The sequence below is a fragment of the Temnothorax americanus genome, unplaced genomic scaffold, assembly GCF_048541705.1.
Source record: "Temnothorax americanus isolate GAGA-0224 unplaced genomic scaffold, ASM4854170v1 Scaffold90, whole genome shotgun sequence".
NCBI lineage: Eukaryota > Metazoa > Arthropoda > Insecta > Hymenoptera > Formicidae > Temnothorax > Temnothorax americanus.
In genome coordinates, this window is record NW_027509813.1 from 158,609 (window position 1) to 185,077 (window position 26,469).

At 37.9% G+C, this 26,469-nt stretch overlaps 1 protein-coding gene and 1 long non-coding RNA gene across 2 annotated transcripts in view; one reads left to right on the forward strand and one right to left on the reverse strand.

Annotated features, from left to right (window-relative positions):
* The first annotated feature begins 9,232 nt into the window (after nt 1–9,232).
* Nucleotides 9,233–11,971, forward strand: LOC143908248 (uncharacterized). Its single transcript, XR_013260083.1, has 3 exons — nt 9,233–9,443; nt 11,031–11,078; nt 11,656–11,971. It is a non-coding gene; the product is annotated as an uncharacterized LOC143908248 (long non-coding RNA).
* A 10,141-nt stretch (nt 11,972–22,112) lies between these two features.
* The window catches only part of LOC143908266 (protein cortex), a 56,531-nt gene continuing 52,174 nt past the window's right edge, over nt 22,113–26,469 (reverse strand). The window contains exon 9 of the mRNA XM_077425769.1: nt 22,113–24,098. Coding sequence (XP_077281895.1) covers nt 23,977–24,098 — 122 coding nt within the window. The 3' untranslated portion in view covers nt 22,113–23,976. The remainder of the gene's footprint in view (nt 24,099–26,469) is intronic.

The following is a 26,469-nucleotide window of genomic DNA, read 5'->3' on the forward strand; positions in this document are numbered from 1 at the left end:
TTCTCTTCTGGAATCTGCTCTCGTCGGTGGCTGTCGTGGGTGGGAGGCTAAAACTAGGCCTCGCGTAAGAACGCGGGGTCTAACGGGTGTCTCGCTTCGCCGCGATCGCGCGCGCATGGTTCCCGTCCGTCGTTCTCCGAAACGCGCGTCTGGGAATTCGGGGCCTGGCCCACAATCAGTTCAACGGCTTGTACCTCGAGGAAATTATTACTCCGCTTTCTTAATAAAAGTGAGGAGTAGAAGGAAAATTTAAAACTTTGCGAGGATAAACATACGTATCTGCTTCTCTGACATTCTCGGACACCCCGTGGCCGCCTCGAGGCGCGCGCGCGATCCTTTCTAAAACGGCTCTCCCGGGAGTTCGGAGGATCGCAAGGCGCGAGGGATAAGGGAGGCGGAATGAGAGGATCAGAGGAATGCCGCACGTGAGGAGGTACCCGATCGTCCCGCGAGCACGCGCGACCTGCCGCGCGTCTATCGTCGCGCGTCCGCGTCCGTGTCGCGTATACCGATATACTCTCCCGCGTACGTATACCCTACGTACCCTACATAAACGGCGACACTAAATGGACGCACACGTGACACAAGGCCGTGCGATCACCTTGGTGTTGAGGCCTGCCGAGACACCGGGACGGTGTCTTTTTGCATGCCGGAGTAGCGGAACCGCCATTTTACAGTTAGCCCAGTCGGATGTTCGACCTTCTCTTCTCGCCGCGTCGCGTCGCGAGCGAATCCGCGCGGCTACGATCGCACGATGGATGGTCCGGAATGCGAACGACGAAAACGGCCAACGCGCGCGCGCGCGCGTGCGCGGCCGGACGCCCACCGTCGTCTCGCCGCTTCTCTCTTTTTCTCTCTTTCTTTTTTTTCTCTCTTTCTCCGCCTTTGTCCCGCGCGTGCACATTGCACCGCCAATTATTCAACGCGATAATAGCGATCGTACGCGGCGTGCGATTAAATAAAGACGGCCAGCGGTTCCGCGCGGCGTTATGAAATCGACGAAAGCGAGGGAAAGTAACTCCTACGTCGCGCACTGGCAATATCGCTTAACGGCGGCGCGTAGAAATATTTATGACATATTATCGCGGGCGATACTTTGTCCGGTGGTGACAAATAATTGCTGAAGTAATCGCGGGAATTAAGGCATCGCCAGACATGCATCGCGCGCAGGTATAAATAAAAATTCTTCACGTTTAATTTGCGTGATTTTTGAGAGAGGCGATGTTCGATATTTTAATGGGAAATATCGAAAATTTTATCGGAATTATTTCCTTTATATCGTCTTATACGAATGTAAGAGGAATAAGATTTCTTTCTTTCAAGATTTATTCAAATTACAGCCAGAGTAAGTTCTTGTAAGATCAAAATTGTTTGTTTTAAAATTTAAATTCCAACAATAAAAATGTAACATTTTTTTTCCCGAAAATTAATACGTTGCAGCGTTGAACTTCTCTCATAGCGTTTCCTGTTCGAGAACGTATAACGTACGTCTTTCGTAAACGCGCCGCGCCGCTCGACGCGACGTTTCAACCGCCCTATAAATATCTATCGGGACATTTGGTGCCGATCGTAAGATTAGGATCGTAAAGATCTAAGCCGGAATCCATCGGACGGATATCGCGTGCTATAATGAGTGAAAATTGCGTAAGTGGGATCAACCGCTTCAGAGCTCTCGCCGCGCCGGCTCGTCGCGAGACATCGCGGCCATTCGCGCGAGTGCGATAGCGGCGTGGAGAGCGGTAACATTAAAACATAACGAAACAATACACGTTACACGCGCTGATTGGCCTCCCCTGGACGGCGCGCGCCTTCTTTTCCTTTCTCTCCCTCTCTCCCCCTCCCTCTCTTTTCCTCCTTCTCTCTCTCTCTCTCTCTCTCTCTCTCTCTCTCTCTCTCTCTCTCTCTCTCTCTCTCTCTCTCTCTTTCTCTTCAGCCGTCATCCGTCGTCAACGGCGTCGTTGAAAAGCGACGTCGGTGTCGACGTCAACGTCAGCATTTCTCGACGCGACCTTGCCGATTACAACACACTTGTTAACACACACCCGCGCATCTGAACGTATTTACACACGTGCACCGCAGCGTCAAATCGCCACCTTTCGCGGTTCTCCTCTCTTCGCGAGAGACGCGCGAGGAGAAGAGACGCGCACAAATATTTGGGCACGGACCGGCTGCGTGCGGAAGCGATGTATGATGTATATGTATATGGGACTCTCTGGCACTCTCTGCGCCCGCGGCCGCGCAGGTGCGCGTAAACGTCGCTGCTGCATCAACAAATTCATTTATCAACGGTGAAATGCTTCGATTAATTATATTATGAATACACGCAAACGAGGCTCCCGCGTGGCGTGCAAATACGAGAGGCGGGCAAAGACGACGCGGACGGTTCCGCGCGACGCGGGCGCTTTAATTATTATCTAAGAAAAGCGAAATCGAAGCGATGCGGCGGGACCGAGAGCCCGAGCGGCTTCTCGAAACTGGCTCCTTCGCCAAAGTTGCTAAATCCCGTCCCATTAACCTCTTGATCGGCGATTATGGGCAAGCGGATAATGATCGACGATTCCGCGCTGGTCTCGCTCGAGCGGTTCTTGATAAGTTCATTCGAAACTAGTCGCGAAACGCACGATCGGACCATCGATCGCGCCTAAGTTTTTATCATCGTCCCGTCTAAACGCTCGCGTCATAATGCCTCCCGATACTTCGAGATATAAATCTTTCTCGCGCCGATCGGTGAAACTCGTTAGAAACTCTCGACTTCGCTCGGCTCGGCCCAACTCGCTTCGGTGCGCTCGCGGCACGCCGCGAAAAAAATGCACTCGCCAAGAAACATTCGTTATTCGTAATTAAAACGGCGATGTTATAAAAAGGGCGTAGATCTACCGCGGTGTATTGTATCTCATCATCCTTATCAATCTACATTGAAAACTTTCTCTCTCATTGTCAGGCAATAAATCTCTAGAGAAGAATTCAGCAAACTTTTTATTTCCAAAACATTTTTTTTGTCATTATCTATCTTAAAAAAATATTACATCTATTAAAAATAAAATAAGAATCTTTTTTAAACAATAAATATTTAACAATAAATGTTTAAGAATCCTCATAAGCAGTATTTGCCGTAGATGATTTCAAAATAATTTGAGATAAAGATAAGATAAAAATCCGTAAATTTGTCTTACAAGGAGATGCACGTTTTAATACGTTGCTTTCTAGATAAAAATAAGGGACACGTATTTTTTTATACGTGCCCATACGCATATGTTCAGAGGATGAAACACACCCCTTAAAAAAAATTGGTTTTCCTCTTTCGGGTCGAATATCTCCGAAACTATAGTAATAAAATCAATCTAAAATAATCCGCCAAGATATTATTCTTGAAATTAGAATTTTAAACTTTTAAAGTGTTGTGTTAGATAGAAGTAACTAGGGGTAGTTTTCTGATAATAGCGATGGAATAATAAATCAAGGTCGATAAAAATGTGTAAAACGACAAAATCAAAATGATATAATCCATCGAGATATGTCTTCGAACTGGAATTTTTAAGGTATTGTATAGGTGGGATTAATTAGGGATATAGTTTTCTCATGGTAGGGATGGTACATACAACAAATTTGGAAATAGAGCAACAAATTAGCAACAAAACAGCACTAAATAAATATGTTATTGTTTCTTAAATCCTATTTTTTTATGTAGCTGTGCTAACTTAAACTTAAACTATCAAAGCCACTGTTTTTTTCGAAATGACTGCAGCAACAAAAGAGCGCTAAATTTCTATGTATGGTGCTAAAGTGATTGTGTCAGTTTAATAGACATGTGCGGAAGCGTGTATACAGAGCGTTTTGTAATTAATTCTCGAAAATGGTTTTTTGAAACATGACTTTATCATATATAATTAAATTTGTAAGAAAATAACTTTTTATTTGATGAAAAAAAAAATTTGAAATTAAAAAAATGTTAAAAGTGGTGGGGATATTTTAAAAAATTAAAAAAAATTGACAAAACTTTTTTTTATTGTTTTGTGTGAAGCCTACTTTTCAAATCATTTAAATTTTATTTTGAAAAATTTTTTATTTTTTATAGTTTCGTAGATATTCGATCTGAAAAAGGAAAACCGATTTTTTTTAAGGGGTGTTTTACCCCCTAAACATACGTGAGCACATAATTAAATAGATGTTCCTTATTTTTATGTAAAAAACAAGCTCATCAAAATCGGAGGGGAATACTTCCATGGGTTTCCTTGTTAAATGAGATGAAGATGATTTTGTTTTTAATTAATCTAGATAAAAGTCAAGATGATTATCGCGGTTTATTTAAATAATTTTTTAGATAATTTTGTGAAACTTTTCATAAAAATTTATAAAAAGAATTACACAAATTAGAAAGGAATATTAAAACAGTACACGGAAAGAATTTTCTCTTAAAATTTACCCTGAAATCATGGTAGTTGTGGGACAACATGTATCTACCACCAAGAATTTTATGCGAGCTATTCTTAATATATCTATAACCATAATAAAAAATATTAATATCTATTACATTAAAATATAAAATATGTTTGATTAATTTTACTAAAATATATCTAGAAAATTTCAATAATTTTTTAAAATTTGCCAATCTGCTTGGTAATTTTTATCACGTTGTTTGTAAAATGTCTTTTGTATAATTTCAATTCCTTGGTTGCCAAGTTGTCTCAAGTTTGTAGTAAATTTAAGGATAAAACATATAACAAAAAATTCTCTCCGTGATACTCACAATTTTATTTTAAATTTTTATTTCTCACAAATAAAAGTTTTTCGAATGTTTTGTTTGATAAGAAGTTTCGACGGGGTACACTTGTTTGCTGTGCTAAACTGAAAAAGCGCTCTATATACTGGCACCAACAATGGTAAGGTGTATTATATTTATGAAAATCATTTTTAAATTTATAATATTGGAAAATTTAAGAGATTGGAGTTTCTTCGATTTAAATTCCAAAAAACCAAATACAAAAGTACTTCAATGTTACCACAAATAATTGTTTGCTTATTATTATCTTTATTTTTTTCAATATTGAGGAAGAAAACTTTCTCTCACTACTACTAACAATAAGTTGATCTACTTTCGAGTGTAATGACATTCTTGTAGTATGAATAATCTACTTCTCTCTCTTTGAAAAATAGGTCTTTACATAACTTTATATACATAACGTTCTGGAATTCAATTTAATTTAAACGTCGCGGCGGTAAAAAGATAGCAGAAAAAATTCTACTATCTTAAACAATTTTTAGACAAGCTAATAACATGATTTTTCATCTAAGTTAAAGATGAATGAAAATGATATACTTTATATTTTTTTTATCTAAATAAGATAAAGATAATTCTTTTTTTTATCTGGATGATTATCTAGATAATTTTATCTAGATACCGACAAACACTGCTCATAATGCAATATAATGCAATAATAAAATTTTTTTTACGAGAAGATGATCGAGGTATTTAGCAATTTCCAAAAATTTTCTGAAACAAAATATTCTTTCGTATACTCTTTCTCGAGTGACCAATTTGTTTTTCGAGGAGATCGACTATCTTTGTGCAGCGCGAAGGTGAATGATAGGCAATCGGGGTCAGAGGTAATCTGCGCGTATGCACTGATAAAAATGGGCTCGTTTTGCAGAGAGGCACCACGAATGTGCGTGAGCGCGAATTTGCAATAATCTCGCAGAGCGGAGTCAGCAGCTTCGCCGGCTCGCGTGCGAAGATTAATATCGCGCGATAATTACGGTTATTCTTAGCCCCAGGCGGAGACGATGTTGCGTCTATATTGTGTATCTATATTGCGTGCGCGTAAATCGCGGACACTCGGTGGTCGGCCCGTTCGCAACTCGATATTCCATAATCCCCGCGTGTCCAAGCCTTTAGACCAAAGCCGATTTAGACTATTGTCTCGCATTCTGCCCGTTTCACTCGATACCGCGCACTCGATTAAGCGCGATCTTTCCTCGAGCGTGTCGCGCTCGAAAGGCGCGACCGGCCTCTCTATCTAAAGTTACCCACAAAGCTCTCGCGTAACTTGCGCTTTCGACGCGCGTCTACTATCTAACGCCCATCTATATCTATTTATAAGAAAACGCTCACAAACTCACATTACGCGTAATTGACCAACCGATCGTTATATTCGCACCGATATAAAATCAATACGCGACCAGGGCCGCCGTATGTATATTTTTAATTTTGGCGATAAGATAAAGCCCACAAACACAATCGTCGGAGCTCTCGATCGGAGTAATCGGCCGAAAACGACCGTGAATATTTTTTTCTCCTCACATTTTATCTCTTCTTTTTCTCTTATTTCTCCCTTTCTTCTTTTACCTTGATAAACATAATACATAATCGCACGCGCCCGGTCACCCTTTTCGTTGGCAATTGTCGCACCGCGAGGACGTGGCGGATGATCGATCAGTGTGTAAATATTCCGAGAGAGAGAGAGAGAGAGAGGGAGAGGGAGAGGGAGAGGGAGAGGGAGAGGGAGAGGGAGAGAGAGAGGGAGAGGGAGAGGGAGAGGAAAAGGGAGAGAAAGAGGGAGAGGGAGAGGGAGAGGGAGAGAGAGAGAGGGAGAGGGAGAGGGAGAGGGAGAGAGAGAGGGAGAGAGAGAGAGGGAGAGAGAGAGAGAGAGAGAGAGAGAGAGAGAGAGAGAGAGAGAGAGAGAGAGAGAGAGAGAGAGAGAGAGAGAGAGAGAGAGAGAGAGAGAGAGAGAGGACCAATCGCCGTTAATAACGTGAAAAAGCGCTCTGCAGCAGGGCTTTTTATTTTCTCTCGTTGTACTTACACGCCGAGCTTATCTCGACCTCGCTCTCGATCGGCGCATACCTATACGGGCGTCATGTGCGTTCCAAAAAATAATTGGCCCGTATCAGTGGCTTTACATACCTACAGGAGATACTTTTCTTCTCCTTCTCCTCTTCCTCCTCCTACTTCTCTCGAGCGCCCGCATAAATTGTTCTCATAACACGTTTTACGTTCACCCCGCGAATCGCAAGAGAGGCATTTTCATATTCCGTTGCGATCGAGGATTGAGCAAATTTTTTTTTATCTTGAGATGACGGAATCTTATTTTATTTGGAGTCATTCAGGCAAGCCAAAAACAACGTCCAGGCCTCTGTCGGAGAATTTGTTATTGGAATAATTCGCGAGAGCAAAAAGAAAGTGTGAAGATTAATACCTTCGCGTCGCTAATAAGCGACGCGTCCTTTTTTCGCGTCTATTATAAGATAAATAATACAACAGGCAAGCGCATTATATACCTGTTGTCCCTGTGTGAATCATAAATTATTCGCAACAGTCGTTATATCTTTACATATGCTATAGACGTTCGTTAGCGCCCGTTAAATTGAAGCGGCAGCGAGTCGTGTTTAAGCAGAGAATTAATTCCCCGGCACTGTACCGCCGTGTCTTCGACGTGGCCACAATCACTCTGTTTTTCGTTACCGGACGCTCGATTATTTTTTTCGATAATGGCCAAGTAGAGAGAAACAGATTATGCCGGAGCGTTTACTCAATTGCCGCCGCGCTCGCTGATTAGCCGTTTGTAAAGTCGAGCTTTATATACATTGATACACGCGCGTGCTCGTTATCACCGTTGCGTTCGGTGCCCACCGAGATGAAATGAGGGAGTTTCGCGGCATAATTAAATGAACGCACGCAACGAGCACAATATTATCCAATACAATAAGTGAAAGTGGCTCCGATATTGCCGCACTGATAACGGGGATACGCGCATGTATTTCTTCGGTCTGAATTATATATCGCTTTAAAGGCCACCGCCTTCTATACTTAACAGCTTCCACAGTTTGCCGGACGAAAATTTGCGTCCGCGTGAAACACGCCCTCGCGTTCACTACCTTGCATCAGCGTTAGAACGCCGTTATATCTGTTATTGAATACCTGTTCCGCAGCTCCGTTTGCGGAGTTGAATATTTAACGGCGTCGCCGCCGCCGTGGGACACGCGCTAAAATGACGGCGAGCAATCCGATTTTTGGCATCGACACCTCTATCCTTTCTTCTTCGCGAGCATTTCGCGAGGCGAGCCGAATTTCAATAGACCCCCGCTTACGTGCGTTTCACTCGTAACATCAGAGAAACAACCAGTTTCTCTGATTATGCGAAGGATACGCATCGGGCCGATTCCTCGTATAAGTCCGTCGCAATCAAAAAAAAAACTATAAAACGATCGAATATGGTGACATTTTCGTATCACGGCCATAAAACACAGCGCCATGAAAATTTTTATGCGGCTTTATTTAAAAGTCCCAAATATATGTATATGTATATCGGTCAAGGATTAGTTTCGAAAGGTGATAAGAATTAAGATAAGATAAAAAGCTTTCCTTCGAGATCGGAAAAAAGGGCTGATTTGTTTTCGAAGATATTTTTTATAATCAAAATAATAAGAGAGATTTGCGCAAAATAATTTTCACAAACGTTAATAATCTTCTCATGTCTATTTCTACCAATGCAGATTAACTTTGTTCTCGATTTTTTAACTTACTTTTATCTTTTTCTAATTTTTGAAACTAGAAGAGGATAAAAGGTAAGTTAAACCAAGATTAAAGTTAATCTACATTGGTAGAAATAAACATCAATGTATTACACTGAACTTTAAAATGACTGAAAAGTAAAGGTACCCCCCGATTGTCGGACATGTCCCTATAGCATGGACATTTACATGAAAATTTTTCGTTAAAAAAGATATAAAATAATTATATCTGGATAAGTGTCCGGTGGATATTGGTTCATGTATGTTTAAAAATTTTTATCATTATTAAACACATAATAATTTAAACACTTTTCATGTCTTTTGCACCAATAACAGGCTTTCATATTTCGCCTTTCAATTGGTCACTTAATTAGATTATTAAAAACCGTACTTATAAAAATTAAGCAAAATTATTACATGGCTATCGGGACATTTACCTTACACTGAATTTTAAAATCAAATCACTGCAAAAATCTTTTCTCTCAATATGTCGCAGATGGTTATTGTTTCAGGGTGAAGGGCTTGGATTAGATAATAATAGAACACGAGATTATCGTGACATTTAGGGAGCCTGTGCAGATACCTATATACCACGGTCCCCCGCAGTCGATTGAAAAGTCGCAAAGCGCAAAAGTATTTTTCGTCATAATAAAGCGCGCGATTCGTCGAGCGTGAAATAACTTGGAGCCGCGGCGTTTCACATTGCAGTGCTTCGCGTGATTATTAGCCGCTATCGCGTTCTTACGCAACCGTCCTGTATTCGGAACGATGATATTTGCATGTTTCCGGGTATACCTGCGAGTTGTTAGTCGCGCGAGGAGATAGCTCGCCTCGCGACGGCGCGCCGGCGGTGGCGCGTCGCTTTCAGTCAAACAAAGTGACGAATGACCTATGTCCGTTCGGGAAGTGAGATTGGTGACACGTCGGTCATCGGTGTAAGTAATCTTCGCGCGTTTCACGACGTATAAATCAAAGATAATTAGTAACGAAATCACGTTAAAAGAACAACCCATAAAATCAATGTTAAAAGAACTATTTGCTGATATCGTCAGATATTTTGTAAAGTAAGTTATCAAAAGTTCTCCCTGATTCCTCATTTCTTTAAAAAAAAAAGTGTCTCGGACATTCTAATAATGTCGACTACACCTCGCAGAATCCAAGCCGGGATAATACTGTTCCCGAAGAAGTGGACGAGCATTTCGACATTTATCCGCCTCGATAAAGCCGCGTGTGTCTCTATCGAGCTCTAGAGACTTATAGAGCAAGACGGTCGATGCTCCGATCGATCGATAGATGTATATCGTTGCGCGCATATGCATGTACGCGCGCACGCACGCACGGGCGCGCGTGCCCGGAATCTGTGAATACGAATTATATATAGTTATCTCGCTTTATCCCCGCTGTGTAGCCTTCTTTTACGTTTTTTTTGCTCCAAAACAAGCGCGGCAACTGACATTTGTCTGGCATTCAAGCCGGGAATGCGTCATTGATGCCGATCGACATTATAAGTATATGCGGGGTAGCGCGCACGCGGGTCGCGGTCTAATCGGATTAGCTTTGCGTCTTCTGCGGATACGGCGACAAATCGAGATTTTACTCTCCCGCTCATACCCGTCCCTCGCGCGCGGTGTCGCCCCGATGCGACATGCAAATCGATGATGCGGCAAGGATGACGACGATGACGGTGGCGCGACAACGTAAATTTGGGATACGAAGGAATGCGCGCGTCCGTTTTACGATGTGTTCGCTTTAATCGACGGTATAGAAATCATCTTCTCCACGCGATCCTTGAAAGCTGTTTTTTCCTCTTAAGAGATTTTTTCTTTCTTATCACGATTTGTAGAGCTGAAACACGTGGATAGTTAATAACGCGCGCCGCGGCTTATAAATTGTCCGATGAAATCCGTTGAGTTCGGTTGAGTCGTCGAAATTAATCGGTTACGAAACGGATCGTATCGGTAGCGTTCGATGACATCCGCGACTCCAGATTCTAATTTTGCACAATACGAAATCGACTTACAAATAAGCGATACAAATATCTGGCACGATACGCTGGGGCGCTTCACGGCGTAAACAGCATTCGTATTAGCGGTGCAACGATCCTCCGTCTGAGATGCAGAAGGACGTACGTCCGAAAAAAAAGAAATTCTTTTTTCTCTCAAAAGTCTGCAGAGTTCAAGAAGCATGGATATGACTCGCAAGATAAATCTTGTTTTCAAGATAAATATTATAGATAAACAATATAGTTGAACTTATATAATTTGTCGTTTCACGCTGCTTTGTGCCGCGACACTCTCTCCGCCACAGATTTCTATGATCCGCTTGCTCTATCAAACGGTTTTTATGAAAAATATGATTCGCGCAAAAGTGAAATGATACAAGAAGATACGTCAAGAGCGATAAGGATAATAATCTTGTCCGGATCAAAACTGTCGCGTTGTCCTTATTGCGATCTTTTTCCGAATCTCTCGATCCGCGAGAGATAAGCCGCAAAGACGTTTTATTCAGGTGCGATTTTTCAGCTGGAAGGACAGAGGGAGCTGGAGGGAGCTGAAGGAGACATTTACGAGGCGAGTTGCACAAAGTCAGAAAATTACGAGAACGAGGTCAACGAGGTTGGCGGATATCGAATAATCGCCAGTGGTCGAACCAGTCGGCCGGCGTTGTCGATAATGTCGATACGGCGATGTCGCAATCGCTCGACCGTAAACTGGACCCACTGGGCCAGTGGTCAACCGTGAATGGCCGACCACGCCCTCGTGCACCTTTCACAAAGTTTCCTTTATAAAATGTTTCTTTATAAATTACATCTGTAAAATCGACGGACGACGGCGCTTTTTTGCCGAAACGTCGCCCGTCAATCGGCGGATCTTTCGGATTTGACGTCGCCCACGCTTTGAAAGCAATCTTAAAAATCAAAAGAAAGAAAGAAGTGATGCATTTGCGATATATAATAAAGCGATTTGGATAACTTCAACGAGTTTTTTTTTCTTTTTTTGGCGATAGTCGTTTTATTTTATTCGACAGATCGGAAATTCCCCATTGTCGTCGTCGTCGGCCTTTCAACGTTCTCTCTCGAATGGAACGTTAACCGGGAGGCATTGCTGTGATGCGATATCGTGGTAACAGACTCGATCGATGTTACAGAATGTAAAGACAGAGCGCTCACTCGCGCTCGAGATCCAGGATGACGAATTACTTGACTCCGAGGCGGTCGGCAAAGCTGGGGTTCTATGATCAATACCTGAAAAGTCATTGGATCGCGCGTAGTATTTAATATTAATTAGATACTCGGGTATATTTTAATATTTGCATATCCATGTATAATAGAATACAACGGCCTTTTCGTACGAAATAAATTTTATAATCAAATATTTATTTTCACCTGAGTTTTGATACATACAGTAATTAAAAATCATTAATATTTACACAAATATACACATTTATATGTATATAAAGCCTATTAATGTATATAAAACTCATTAAATAAACTATAATTAGCAAAAGATTTTATAACACAATTTTATTGTTAGTTATAATTTTATATGTGCTGAGTGCTTTGATTGTGTATTATAATGTATATTTTATTTATATCTATATGCATTCTGATTTCTCATAAATGTTTTTTTCTATTAGACGGCGTATAAAATTATAAATAGAACTCTATCCTGAGTTCCAGGTCGAATATAAATTATAGATTAATTTAAAAAAATATATATAAATACTATATGTAAGTTTGATAAAGAAAAAGAAGGTGTTTCGATATAAAGACGTCTAAATCTACATGTTAACCTATTAATCTATATATATAAAGGAAGATGTCCTGACTGACTGACTGAATCACTCACTCACTCATCAACGCCCAGCCCAAACCCCTGAACCGAATTTTTACCAAAAGTATATAAAATAGAGGTAGAATTTCCCGGGGAGTGCCACTATGTGTATAGTTTTTTGTTACCAATTTTCTGGAAACCGGTTTTTCTAATTTTTCTAATTTTTTGAAAAATAATTGATCAAATCTCAACAAATATTATAGATCAAACAGGGGTAGAATTTTCCGAGGAGTACTATGAAGTGTATAATCTTTGTTACCGATCTTTTTGGAAACCGGTACTGAAATTTTTTCAATTTTTCGGGAATTAATTGATTGAATTTTAAAGAATTGTATTTAAAACAGGGGTAGAATTTTACGGAGAATGCTATAAATTATATAGTTTTTTGTTACCGATCTTTTTGGGAACCGGTATCTTTTTGGAAATCGGTTACGAAAGAGAGAGAAAGAGAGGGAGAGAAAGTGAGAGAAAGAGGGAAATTTTTTTAAAGAGGGAGAGACAGAGAGGGAGAGAAGGAAAGGGAGAGAGGAGAGAGAGGGGGAGAGAGGGAGAGGGAGAGGGAAGAAAGAAAAAGAGAAAGAGAAAAAAAAGAGAGAGAGAGAAAAAGAGAGAGAGAGAGAGAGAGAGAGAAAGAGAAAGAGAGAGAGAGAGAAAGAGAAAGAGAGAGAGAGAGAGAGAGAGAGAGAGAGAGAGAGAGAGAGAGAGAGAGAGAGAGAGAGAGAGACTATTTGCGTGTCTTATTATATATGTTCTCCGGGGCGAAGCCCGGGTAACCAGCTAGTTGTAAAATAATTATAAAAAGAAAACTAAAGGTCGCCCAAATTCAGAGTAATTGATGATTAACTTAAATAAGCATTATCCGTATTACTTCGTTAATATAAAAAAGAATTACTGATTTTTGACGTTTAACACATGGGAAAAAAAAGATTAGATTGAGAATAGCAAATTACATAAATATAAATTTTGCTGTAGGTAATTCTACCGAAATTAATCGTCGATTAAGTTTAACCGAAGTTTGTGGCGAAGTCATTCTTATGTTAATTTTTATTACCAATGTAGGTTAACTTTAATCTCAAATTTACTTTTACCTTTTTCTAGTTTTAAGAGAATTAGAAAGGGATAAGAAATAAGTTAAACATAGAGATTAAAGTTAATCTGCATTGATAGAAATGGACATAAGAGCCAATTTTTCAATAGTAGTTTAAACTTAAATTAATGTTTAAACTGTGTTCAGGCACATCTGACTGTTTTTCAATGGATGGATTAGTGTAAAACGTAGTTCAAAGTTAAAGATTTAGTTAAACCGTGTGGAAGATAATCGTTTAGAGTTTGTTTCAGGAACCCGCAAACGTCATTGCAGTTTATAGTATTCTCGTATTTAAAATCTCTCTGCTATTCTACATATATAGGTATCTTTGTAAAAGTAGGGCAGATGTGAATAAAACGGCCCCCTGAGCAATAAATTGAAAATACCATCAGGAGTGTTCAGTAACATTAGTGTTAATTGAAAGAATTCAATATAAGCAGGTCTTATAAAGTTTCAAAGTCAGTAATAGACGAAAAATTATAGGTATACATTTTGGTCGTTCTACCCACACTCCAAAGGTAAAACGGTCACAATGCCATTTTTTTACCCTTGTGGTATGTAAAACTGCAAAAGAGTAAGCTTACTTTAAAATTGATTTAGGCTTATAATCAATAGGCAAATAGTCAATTTAAATACATGAATTACAAATAAATTTTCCTGTCTCAGTATTGGCACATCAGTTAGAGTCCTCGTGGCACCATTTCCAGCTTTTCCATATTTTCTTCCTTCCAGTCATTCCTCGACGATTTTCTCTAATTTTTCCCCATTTGTTAAACTTAAAATTACAAATAAAATAAAAGAGTACTCATATGAGATATCGTGCATTGGTGTAAAACGACCCTGGTTGTCTTACCCAAAAGTGCAACCGCGTAAACAAAGTGTAAACAAAATCTTGAATGAACCTATATAAGTCAAACATTTCTGAAATGTTTTGGCTTTCAGCCTTACCAGAGGTATTAAAAAATGTGTAAACGGCTAGGAACATTGCATGGGAAAACGAAAAACAGAAAAACACAAAATAAAACTTGGACTCACGTTAGATCAAAACATATAGGCGGAGAGCTGACGACACTTTTGGCCAAGTGATTTTATAAATCACGATTTTCCGTTATAACCTGCATGGACGACTCTCCTTTGATAATCCGAACACTTGGCTGGCCGTACTTAGGGGGTTTAGAAGTACGCAGGTGAGAAAAAAAACCGATTTTCAAGTCATAGTATAAGTCTTAATTTTTATCGGATATTGATAATTGCTCACTCAGGAACATGCAAATAAATTGCCAGTTCGATTCCTCAGGGGCAATTAGTCGCCAGGCTTAATTAAAAATAATGAAAAATAATTATTTTCAAGTCATACTATAAAAGCTGGGTTTTTTTTACTAACAAGTATAGTGTTAACACATACCACCCAAAAAAAACCAAGTGAAAATTTTGGTGGCAACATCTCTAAAAAAATTATTGAAAATGCACAAAGCCGGCTCGCGGCGGAGGGGTTATGTATATAAATATAAAATGAAAAATTTTATTCTGCTCTGAAATTTTGCTTGGTTCTAACGAACATCGATATAGACGGGAGCTGAAAAGTTTCTTACCGTGTCCGCCGTTAGCGTCCAATCTCGCTGCGTTAGATTTTATTCTGACCGCGCGTCGCCCGTATCCCTTTCTCCAAAAAGTTCTGCAAAGGTTGAGCGAACGAAACGAGTTGAACGTCGCTTTCGCAAGAGACCATAAGCGATACTTTCTACGTTTCCTACTCTTTCCCACGTGAGGAGATATTTTTGTATTTCAATAATAAAAGATCGACTCGCGGCTGCGAGGGCAATAACTTTTATTTATACATTCGCGAGTGTAAAATCCCTCTCGTAACGTATCTCTGTCTCTGTCTCTCTCTCGCGCCTCCGCCCGATACAGCATCGCGGCCGGCTTCCGCTTATCGGTGGATGGGTTCGTTTACGTTTCAACAAACGTAACGTCGAAGGAGCCAGGCCCTTCCCTGTTTCCGAGTAGAAAAAGAAGGGATCCGGCGACGCGAGACGAGGAATACGAGGAAAGCGGCATTAGCGTGCTAAGCAGATGCAGATGAAACAAATGGATTCGCTCGGTGACCGTCGTAAATTCACGGTATCGCGACACGATCCGTACACTCTCTCGCACGAACGAGGGTATACGAAGGCCGCTGGCATCCTCCGCGGTGTGAAATTTGCCCGGTATCTAGGAGGACGAAAGGGTACTCAATCCGCATATAATTATAGGCGTAATGTTTAATTCCGCGGCGCGCATTAATTTTATACGATTTCATTACGTAGCTACTGCATGCCTTCCAATTCTTTCTAAAAAGTACCGGCATCCATATATTCCGTCGAATCTGCACGCGTGAAACATATATATTCTCCAAAAGTCGAAAAGTAAAATATTACTCAAAACGAGTGAAATATATAAGTGTAACGAAAAGTGAAAATTGAGCCTGTGCACTTTGAGTGATTTACCACTCTAGAAAGAGTAAAGTTGCACTGTAAGTTGGAGTAAAATCGCGCTTTATTTGAGTGAAAGGTAACTCTTTTCTAGTGCAGTAGATCAGTGTCCATAGGAGTGAATTATGTCACTCTACAAATTTGAGTGAAAAATTAAATTTTACTCTGTTAGAGTCATTTTCATGTCTTTAGTGAATCGTGATTCACCATAGCTTTTGAGTGAGATCGTATCACTCCACGGTAGAGCAACCGCTCTAAAAATTTGAGTGAAAAATTCACTTCTTATGAGTGTCCGCATTTACTCAAATTAAAGTGAAAATCTCTCTTTTTTGGAGTGACAATCGCAATCACTCTAATATAGTGGCGAAATCACTCTATGAGATTTAGAGAGTATATTTTTGGCGGCTTTGAATTGAAAATTTATTTATTCGTTTATTTAGTGCGTGTAAACTAATCGGATGTTCGATAGAAAAAAACTACTGCGCATTTTTATACGATACCATGTAAACGCGTTTATTTCTCTTGAATGATTCAATCAAAAGCACGACGGTTTGCTCAAACGCAAACGATACGTTATAATAAGCGATAGATGTAAAAGCGATACACATTACATTGGACAATAATTTGTCAGTCTTTCGCGATGCACGGTTGATCGATGTTGCATCCGCCTGGAATCATTTAAATGGTAGCGCCGGCTTGTCAGTAAGATTATTAATGATGATATCAATTATTCGCGGCTCTTATCGCGATCCGCACACGATCCGCTCTCTCTCTCTCTCTCTCTCTCTCTCTTTCTCTCTCTTTCTCTCTCTTTCTCTCTTTCCGGGAGCTGCCGCTCTATTCCGGGCTCTCTTTTTTTCGACAAGCCGCACTCAGCGACGAAATTCAAAAAAATTTATCTGTGATTTTCAGGGAAGTTACTTTGTAAAAGTAACTAGTTACCGTTACTCGTTACCGAGTCAAAAAAGTAACTATAGTTACCGTTCAGTTACTGGTTCTCAATAAGTAACTCGTTACCGTTACCGTTACTTAACAACCTTCGGTTGGCAGCAGTCGGGAGTAAAAAGTAACGATTCGTTGTTATTTCCGTTACTTTTTTTATGTTAAGGAGATCCTAAAGTGAAGGCTGTACTTCCTCGATGTCGGTAATGTCAACATTGCTAATCCTGTTTTCTATGTCATATATCTATATCTGTCCTTGTCTAACGAGAGGCATCTGTCCTTGTTTCGATTGCTGCGCCATCTCTCGCTACACGCAATGTCAACCTGAATGTGCTTTTGCATATATAAAAGTTTATTTAAACTAATCTTTTTTCTAGGCTTTCAATCTTAGATCTAATTGTACGATATTGTTCTTAAATGTTGTCCCTAGGTCATGCCGGTCTAATTTTGTGGATATTTATTGTGGAATTTTTGTACAAAGCAAATATTGTCGTCACGTATACCAAAAATTAACAAAAATATTAATTTTTTCTCGTTTTCGATATAAATTCGACCACCATGACCTAGATTTTGATGCGTACTTTAATTCTAGACAAGAATTTTGCATTTCTATAAAGCCAATTAAAAGATTAGTGCTAAGAAAAAAAGCCGGTATTACAGACGGCTTTAGCCCCTTAAAACAAGATCACAGACTAAAAAATTTATTTTTAAAATATTTTTTGTTAAAATATTAATAAAAGCAATAAAATTTTATATTTTAAATCGTAAAACCACAAAAAATTTAAAAGGAATAGGTACTCAATCTATAATAGGTACTCAAAATACAAATAAACATTTTTAGTTTTTATTAAATTTATAATTAGTCAAATATTTTTATACTTAATTTTATTTATACTTAATTTTATGTTTAAAAATTCTAACACGAAAAAGCGCAGCGGCATCAAAACCAGAGTATTCATAAAATTTGTTTTTATACTAATACGGCTCTGTGATTAATTAGCTTATGATATCTTAAAACTATTCTTAAGACAATCTTAAATATAACGGACTCTATGAATATCGGTCGAAGACTAAATTATTGAATATACAAAAATTATGTCATAAATAGATTAAAAATATAAGAAATAACGATAAAAGTAACTGTTAAAAAATTCGTTACCGTTACAGTTAAAAAAAGAAAAAGTAACGCCGTTATCAGTCTGTTACCAAAAAAGTGTAACTGTAACGGTAACGGCGTTATGAATAACGCGTTATATTTCAACCCTGGTGATTTTACGCGCCGTATATATAATACGCATTTGGTAAAAGATCCAGGTAGCACATATACATTTCAGAAATGTTTTTAAAAGTGTTTTTCCGAAACGTTTTATAACCGATTTCTAGAAACGTTTCTTATGAGTAAAAATGTCCATTCGAAAAACGTTCGATGGAACGTTTCTTTTACGATAAAATAACGTTTAAAAAACTATTATAGAAACGTTTTGTTTTAATAATAAAGACATTTTAGATAAGAACATTTAAAATTCCTATATATTTTTCACGTCTTTTGAACGTGTTTATGACGTCTTTAAGACATGCGTGAGAATGTTCTACAAGCTTTATGCATATACCATCTATGACGTCTATACTTTTTCAAAGAAATTCCTGAACTGGTGCACATTCGTGCAATAAGTTAAAGTGAAACAAAATATACTTGTCTCACTCTAACTTAATTGCATTACTGATGCATCAGTTCAGAAAGTTCTTCAAAACGGAACACACGTATAAATGTTCTTTCAATGGCCACGTTCAGCAGAACGTTTATTTTGCAATTGTTGGAAGTTTTCTAAGCACAGATTTGTCTGATGATAAATAGATTAAGAGATCGGTAGGACAACATTAATTAAAGTAAATAAGTGGATATATGTGTATGGATAAAATGATTTATTTTACTCTTTTAGAGTCACTTATCAGTCGATCTTTAGTGAATCATAATTCACTATAACTTTGGAGTGAGATCGTATCACTCCGGTAGAGAGCCGCTCTAAAAATTTGAGTGAAAAATTCACTGCCCTAACAGCATTAATATCCTGTATATCTATAGAATATACCAAGGATGTACTTAATATACTGATACATCTTTATAATATCTTATACTTATGATATCCTCTGAACATTTTCAGAATATATATTTGTTGTTAGAGTATAGCTTTTAGAGTGAGATTGAATCACTCCGGTAAAGTAGTCACTCTAAAAATTTGAAAAATTCACTCCTACCTTATAAATGCCCGCATTTACTTAAATTAGAGTGACAACCTTCTCTTTTGGAGTGACTAAGTATTGCAATCACTCTAATATATTAGTGGCAAAACTACTCTATGATGATTTTAAGATTTAGAGAATCAAAATATCCGCGCATGTACAAGAGAGAAATATATATTTATATACGTATAGGGAAGATATAGGGAAGACCGGGGCTAACTCGATACGATTTTTTCAAGGAAATTTTCAACAATTAATTAAAATTTTCAAGCAAATGGTACACATTTAAAGAGTGTTCCTTCAGGTATAAAATTGCCTAAGGAAATTTTACTGTACGTCGCTTAGTTTTGCCCTCAGGAAAGGAAAAGTGACGCGAAAACAAATTTTCAAATTGAAAAATGCCGGGGCAAACTCGACACTTCGCCTGATCGACACAATTTGATCTGGAATTTATTTTTTATTGTCTGAAACTAAACATGAATTGTTTATTGTGTATTTAGAAAGTACAAAATTCGGAATTAAGTAAAACAATCATTGGAAATAATGAGAACAAAAATTGTTGAACATTCAATTATTTTCATCTAAACTCATGTCTAAAAAACAATTTATCCTTTCTAAAAAAAGGCATGTTAAATCGATACTCGCGTCTCTCGAAGTCTTCTCGAAAGTCTCGAATTGCTATTGTTGGCTCTTTTCCGCGATGCTGATTGATTCTGTTGCTGCGCTAACTTCGTGAGTGGCTGTCGTAGCATATTTTGACAGTTGTGTGTAATATTAAAGCTAAATAGCGCGCGCGAAACGCGCGTCCGTGATGTCTAGTGCAAGTAAATTTGCGATTAGACGTGCGCACACATGGGCCATATAGCTGCATGACAAGCATCGTTTGTTATTGGGAGCCGATAAAGCGTAGTGTCGACTTTGCCCCGAACGTCGTTTTTCACTTTTGTTACTCCAAAAATATAAAAATTTTGAAAATATGCAAAAACTATTATCGGATTCGTATAAAGCATCGAATTTCCCATCAAAATCACTTACCGGTAGATTCGCAAGAGTAAAGCTCGATGAAAGAGTAGAAATTTTCGAGAGATCAGAAAAATTACTTTGTACTATCGAAAACGCTTATGTCGCGCTAAAAATTACACCATAACTCAGAATGTCACCAAATTCCGTTGATAATACTGGCACATAAAGACGCATTTACAGTAAGACAAGTTTGTACGATAGATTTAAATTGGCAAAAAGCCTAGTGTCAAGTTTGCCCCGCGGTCTCCCCTATATTATTATATATATTATTTTTTAGTATATTTATATATAAAACATGAGGCACGCGAATTTCGAGATTTTTTGTTCCGGTCCAATCGAGAGGAGGGTACGTTTTCCCCCTCGGTCATCGATTCCTGCTAAAGTCATCGACACGTGACTGCTCGACCGGTCCTGCAATCTAGTTCTGTCGCGGTCCAATTAGACGGGGAAGGGGGGTACCCGGGGTGGAAGGAGGGAGGGACGGCGCGATGACGAGGGGGCTGAGGATCTGAGGGAGTCTCGATCGCTCGATCGCTATCGTCAGAATCAAGGATGTCCGCCTACGCCACACTTCCCACATATACCGTTACTACCGAATTCCGGCTTCCCCTCGGGCTCTCCCTACCTTTCTCTTTCTTTCTTTCTTTCTCTCTTTCTTTCTTTCTCTCCCCGTAAGCGAGCGCGCGGACGAATTCGGAAAACCGCCGCTCCTCGCAGGCTCCGATCCAATCTCCCTGGCTCGGCGGCTTCTATCCGATTCGCTCGGAGTTTCCTCACGTTGGAATCCGGATGCCGAGGAGCGAACGGGCAAGTGAGCGGGCGAGCGAGCGAACGACCCGCAGCTGCACTCGCGGCATTCTTCGCGCGTTGCGAAATTGCGCGTGTTTTCCGTGGCGTGTCGCGTGCTCGCGTGTTTCTTCGCATGTACTCCTCTCTCCTTCCCCTCCTCCCTCCTTCTCCTCGACCCTCCTACTGCGTTGTGTCAGCGGGTGTTCGCGTGTGGGTGGTTGGTGGTTGGACGAGCTGGGACGTGCAACATCCAACATCGTCAATAGCCAGCGCGCTCACAGTCATTGATGCGCCCGCGCGTCCACGTGTGCGTGCCCTAAGAAATGCGGGGAGAAAGGGGGTGTCAGGGAAGGATATTAAAAAATAGAGTTCCTTTAAAATAAGCGAGTCGCGACATTTTGAGTTTCGGCAAAATAAGAGAGAAAGAGAAAGCGATTATATATAAGCGATATGCATTCATATTGCTTGCTCTTTCTCTCTTATATCTCTTTCTCTTTCTGTTTCTCGTGCTTTTGCCGAAAATGCAAACCAATCAAAAGTTGCAGCTGCGTGTCGCGACTCTTATTAGAGGGACTCTATTAAAAAAGACTCCCGAGCGCTCGGAGTACCCCCTGACCTAAAGAAAAAAAATCTTTGGTCGTCGTAAGACCGGGAATTGACCGTCTAGAAGTAAATAGCTACTTTTGTTTTTGTAATTTTGTAATTTTTTCATGTTACCTTTCCTCGCGTGCGTTGCTTGCAAAGGAGGATGTCCCTTCAGAGCAGGTTTCTCTCTATAATTATGAAGCGCAAATACAGTAAAAGAATTAAATGCGTGAGAAAGTTAATTTATGATTTATAATTAAAACTGAGAAAATTACAATTATCTCTCCTTGATGCTAACATTCATGCTTTAGTTCAATTTATTATTATAATAACACAATTAGTAAAATACAGTTTACAACAATAATACAGATATATAAATTTTATACGGTATAAATAGTGCGGAAATAATAAAGTAAAATAAAAATATGAATCTCTTTTATATATTAATTGTGTAATATCATAAACAGAATAAAATGACAATATTATAAGAATGCGAATATCTTTTTAATGACATATTCTTTGACCACCTCAAACTTATAGTTAATTTTTCTATAAAAAAAGTATAATAACTTGCTATGTTTGACAGTATTATATAAATTTTAAATCAAATTTCTATTAAAGTATTATTCCCTTTCCAGTTGACATTAGCTGAGAAATATAATCTTATTATTTAGCTCTGAGAAAATTAATTAGCGAAAAATTTATCTTTTATGGCTTATAATTTAAAAGCTAATAATAATAATAATATATTTATATTTATACAGTAGTAACATAAATATATATTACTACTGTTTTTATAATCTGTTTTTATAATAATTGAAGTATTAGTAATATCACAAAATGCAGCATGATGATGCTCGAAGCTTAATTATGCGATCGATCGTTGAATCGATGCAATGCGGTATCCGAAATTCTGAATACGAAAACTGGAAAATTTTTACGAAGCGAGTTAATTATTCGCGACGCAAATTTAACTCTAATTTAAATTTCAATAATGCGTTATCGCCTTCGATGATATAAAGACAATAAAAATACCTATATTTCCTAACAGGTTCCAACATCTAAAATTATATTTGTGATGATAAATTTATTACAAAATAAAAACAAAGCAATTGCTCGCGACGTTGACAATGAGAGAAGAAAATTGATATTAAAAAATAGCAGCAGAAGTCACGACAAGAAGGCAAGGTTAAACAAAATCTGCCGAGTTGAAAAATCGATGCCCATCAAGAGGCTCTTTCAACTTCCACGATTTTAAACATTTTTAATGAAGATAAAAATAAATCTATTCATTATTTTCAATTTTCTAATAAGAATTTTTAACCTGAGAAAGCATAGCCTTTGCCTTAATAAATACAACCATTTCATTAGTAAAAAGAGAAAGCTTTTATTGTAATTTAAATTTAATTAAACACTATACTGATTTCCTTAAAAGATCCACCTTGCTATAAAATTATACAATTTTCAGATTGCTAGAAATAGAAACTAAAATTGTCTATACTGCAAATATTATTATTGGAGAAAAACTAGATTTTAGAGAAGAAAATGATGAAGAAGACGAATATAAAAATATAAAAGAATATAAGACGAATATAAACGAATTTTTTCAGCTAGACTGTATGTCAAGAAAAGAAACATAAATCCAAAATGTGGACGAATTTTCAAACAAATCTTATTATAAGTATCACCTAATAAATAAAAAAATCTGATATTCGCATAAAATAAGATCGAAAAATGAACAATAAAACATTACACAATACGATAAAACATTGCATATACGATGCTATAAACGATAAAATATTCATGCAAGTTTGCATACAAAAATAAAAATAAACCCATTATTAACGAATGACCATCCGCGATTCCTTTCGCTTATAAATACACGTTCCTTTCCGATCTTTACTTAATTACGCGCACGTTGTATACGTTTTATCAAGCATAATGACTCGATGGAATCCGAAAAGCTGACTGTGACTTGTATCTAAGCGCAGTCCTCGTCCGAGCGACATATCGCGTGTCAACGTGGGATCTTCCTTGCACAGCGAGCTGTTGCCGATCTATTGCAAGATAAGTCGACTGTTCACGGCGCGGTGCGAAATTACGTTTTACGATCATCGCTAAATTAACGCTTCCGAATGGCTTCTTAGCGCCATTAGATTTACCGAACTGCAATTATCTGCGCTGCGCGTCGTGTTAATTGCGGTTCCAATGGTCACTTCGGAACAAGCTCTTTTACGACCTACGATACTTGTTTGTAATTTTACGCCTGGCATATTTGATCTCACTGCATTATATAAATTTTCACTGATATAGGTACATTTTAATATGCCTGTGCATTTCGCCTGTGTAACACCAATACGTCGTAAAATTTATAACATTTTTTTCTATTCATAATCGTATTATTTCTTTGTGAGTAAGAATTAAATGCGTTTGTTAAAGTCATATGATTACATGATTTTATCGTAAAATGTTTAGAATAAATTATAAATAAAAGTAATTATCGAATCGGATTGTGGATCATGACTCCTTGCTTCCGCCGTGTAAACCTATGTCCTTTGAATGATTTGTCGTTGCCAAAAAAATTCCATATCGAGCAGACGTTACTGCTGCAAAACGTTACTGTAACAGATATTCAATACAGTTGAAGAGAAGTGTATTGTTATCCAAAAGAGAAGTATATATATACATATATATTTCAGATGACATTAAATAACATCTTACTTTTAATTAAAAACAACATTGAAACAAGTATCGAAAATAAACACTATACATTTTCTTGTTTTTTGACTCGTCTATGTCACACATCTTTCTTCGCTCTTTTTAATGTTATATAAAGTGCGAATTTGCATTTTTAATTGTGCTGGATATAATTGGCCAATTTTTGCAAAATTACCAATGTGTTTTTGGGAGAGAGAATGGTTGCAGAGTAATTCAATGGTATCAGCAAAGTTTTGATTAATTAATATCAGTGTATCAGAGAAAAAACGCTTTATTTTTAAAATCATTCTTTTTTATATTACGAATAAGAAACTAGGTTAAAAGAAACGAATAGTATTTCAAGGTAAATAATTTCTTTTGTTTTCAAGTTAAAAATCAAAATTTCTCAAAAATATCAGGTATGTACATACATACATGATATCTCTTGAGCAGCACGAATTCGTCGCTTTGAATTGTTATCATTTTTGCGCAGAAATTTGTCATCATTTGTACCTAACAATAAATATGTTCTTTTGACGCAACAAACTCTTTACGTAAATAAATGTTCATTTTGTGTTCTTCTCTCCTTGCTTAAAAGAAATGTTTATTTATACGAGAGATTCGTGAAGTTGATCGAACGCGGAAAAGTCGATGGTCTCACGCGACAGATATAAAGTATAAAGAGGAATTTTGGCTTCCGTTGGAAAGTTGTTTGCGGACGAAATATTAATAAATTCGCATCAATGTGACATAGACGGAAATAATCAAAGATCATATTTTTAATAACCAGTGAATTTAACAACAGTCAATATTAAAATCAATAACAAGGACGATATAAGAGTCAATGCGCAAAGTATGTAACAATATAAGCGAAATACTTAATTAATTTATATCAATTTATTAAGCGTTTTAATTGATTGAAGCTCTTTTCAACAATAAAACGAATAATAAGCAGCGGGTAAAGCAAAAGGTAAAAAAATTCTTAAAATTCTTTTCTTTCAATGTACAAATGATAGTTTAAAATGTTATTAAGCCAGCGCAAGCAGTTTTAACATTGATTTTGTGTCTCCTTGATTACAAGGCAGAAAGACAGGCGTAAAAAATCTGTTTAAAAACCAGCAACATTATTCACCAATCAGAAGTAATTTGGTTTAAAAAAATCCAAGCCAACACGCACAAATGTAATCTGAGTAACAGACCTGGCTCATAAGCCAAAAAACGAACGTGTCCATCTATAATATGCGGTCAAGGAGCAACGTGTTTTGAAAGGACACGCAAGGCGATAAGAAATATAAAATTCAGATAAATTATAAGGAAATTGCACTTATTATTGGGCCATCCGCCGTAACGAAAAGGTATCACTCGAAGAATAAGAAAAATTTATAATAAGACAAAATGCGTCAGCAACAATAGGATAATTCTCATATGATGTGTGATTTTTTGGGGATTTTTAATTCCATTTTAAATAACGGAAAAAAATAACCGGCACAACATCAAAAAAACGATGAAATCGAGGGTTTTCGCGGGATCCGAGTCTCGGACTTTGACGGCGCGTGCAAGCTAAACGACTGACTTGACGATAAATGTTGTTCAGATCATTATTGTAGATAATTTTACGCTCTACAAAAAAGGTGCGTATAGTTAGTTACCTTATCTTGCTTAGCTTTTGAGATATTTAATAAAAAAAAAACGCGTTTTTTGTTGATAATATGGTTAATAACTTTTTATTGCGAGTTAATTTTGCGAAGAAAAATAAATCCCACTTATAGCACCTCAAATCAAAGCGATTCATGGTGATTGCAACCTGGGAAGATTAATTGGAAGGTTAACCCCCTATAAATTAGTCTAATATGACTGGCCTATATGGACCAGAAGAAACGGGAAAAGAAAGCAAACTCAAGGGCACAAAAATAAACGTGCAAACCGTGCGATGACAAGATACCAAATAGCACTGATCTCCGAAGAACACTAGTGATATAAGCAAAAACAGATTGATCACTGCGTGACTCAAGAGGACAAAATTCAATATAAATTTAAACCTTCAAAAGTTGACCCCAAGTATATCCAAGGAGATTAAAAGTTCAAAATCTTCTGAAACATTAAATCTAACATTTAAAAGACAACCGTTCCCAAGTAAATTATTATGAATTCAAGATTTGTTATCTTGCTTGACGTCATATAATAACGACCCTCAAGGCTTTAATTTCATTGATTATCTACTATTAAAAGAGATTTCAATCTAAATTGAAATTGTTTAACTGATCGTTATGAATTAATTATTTTCTGTATATTA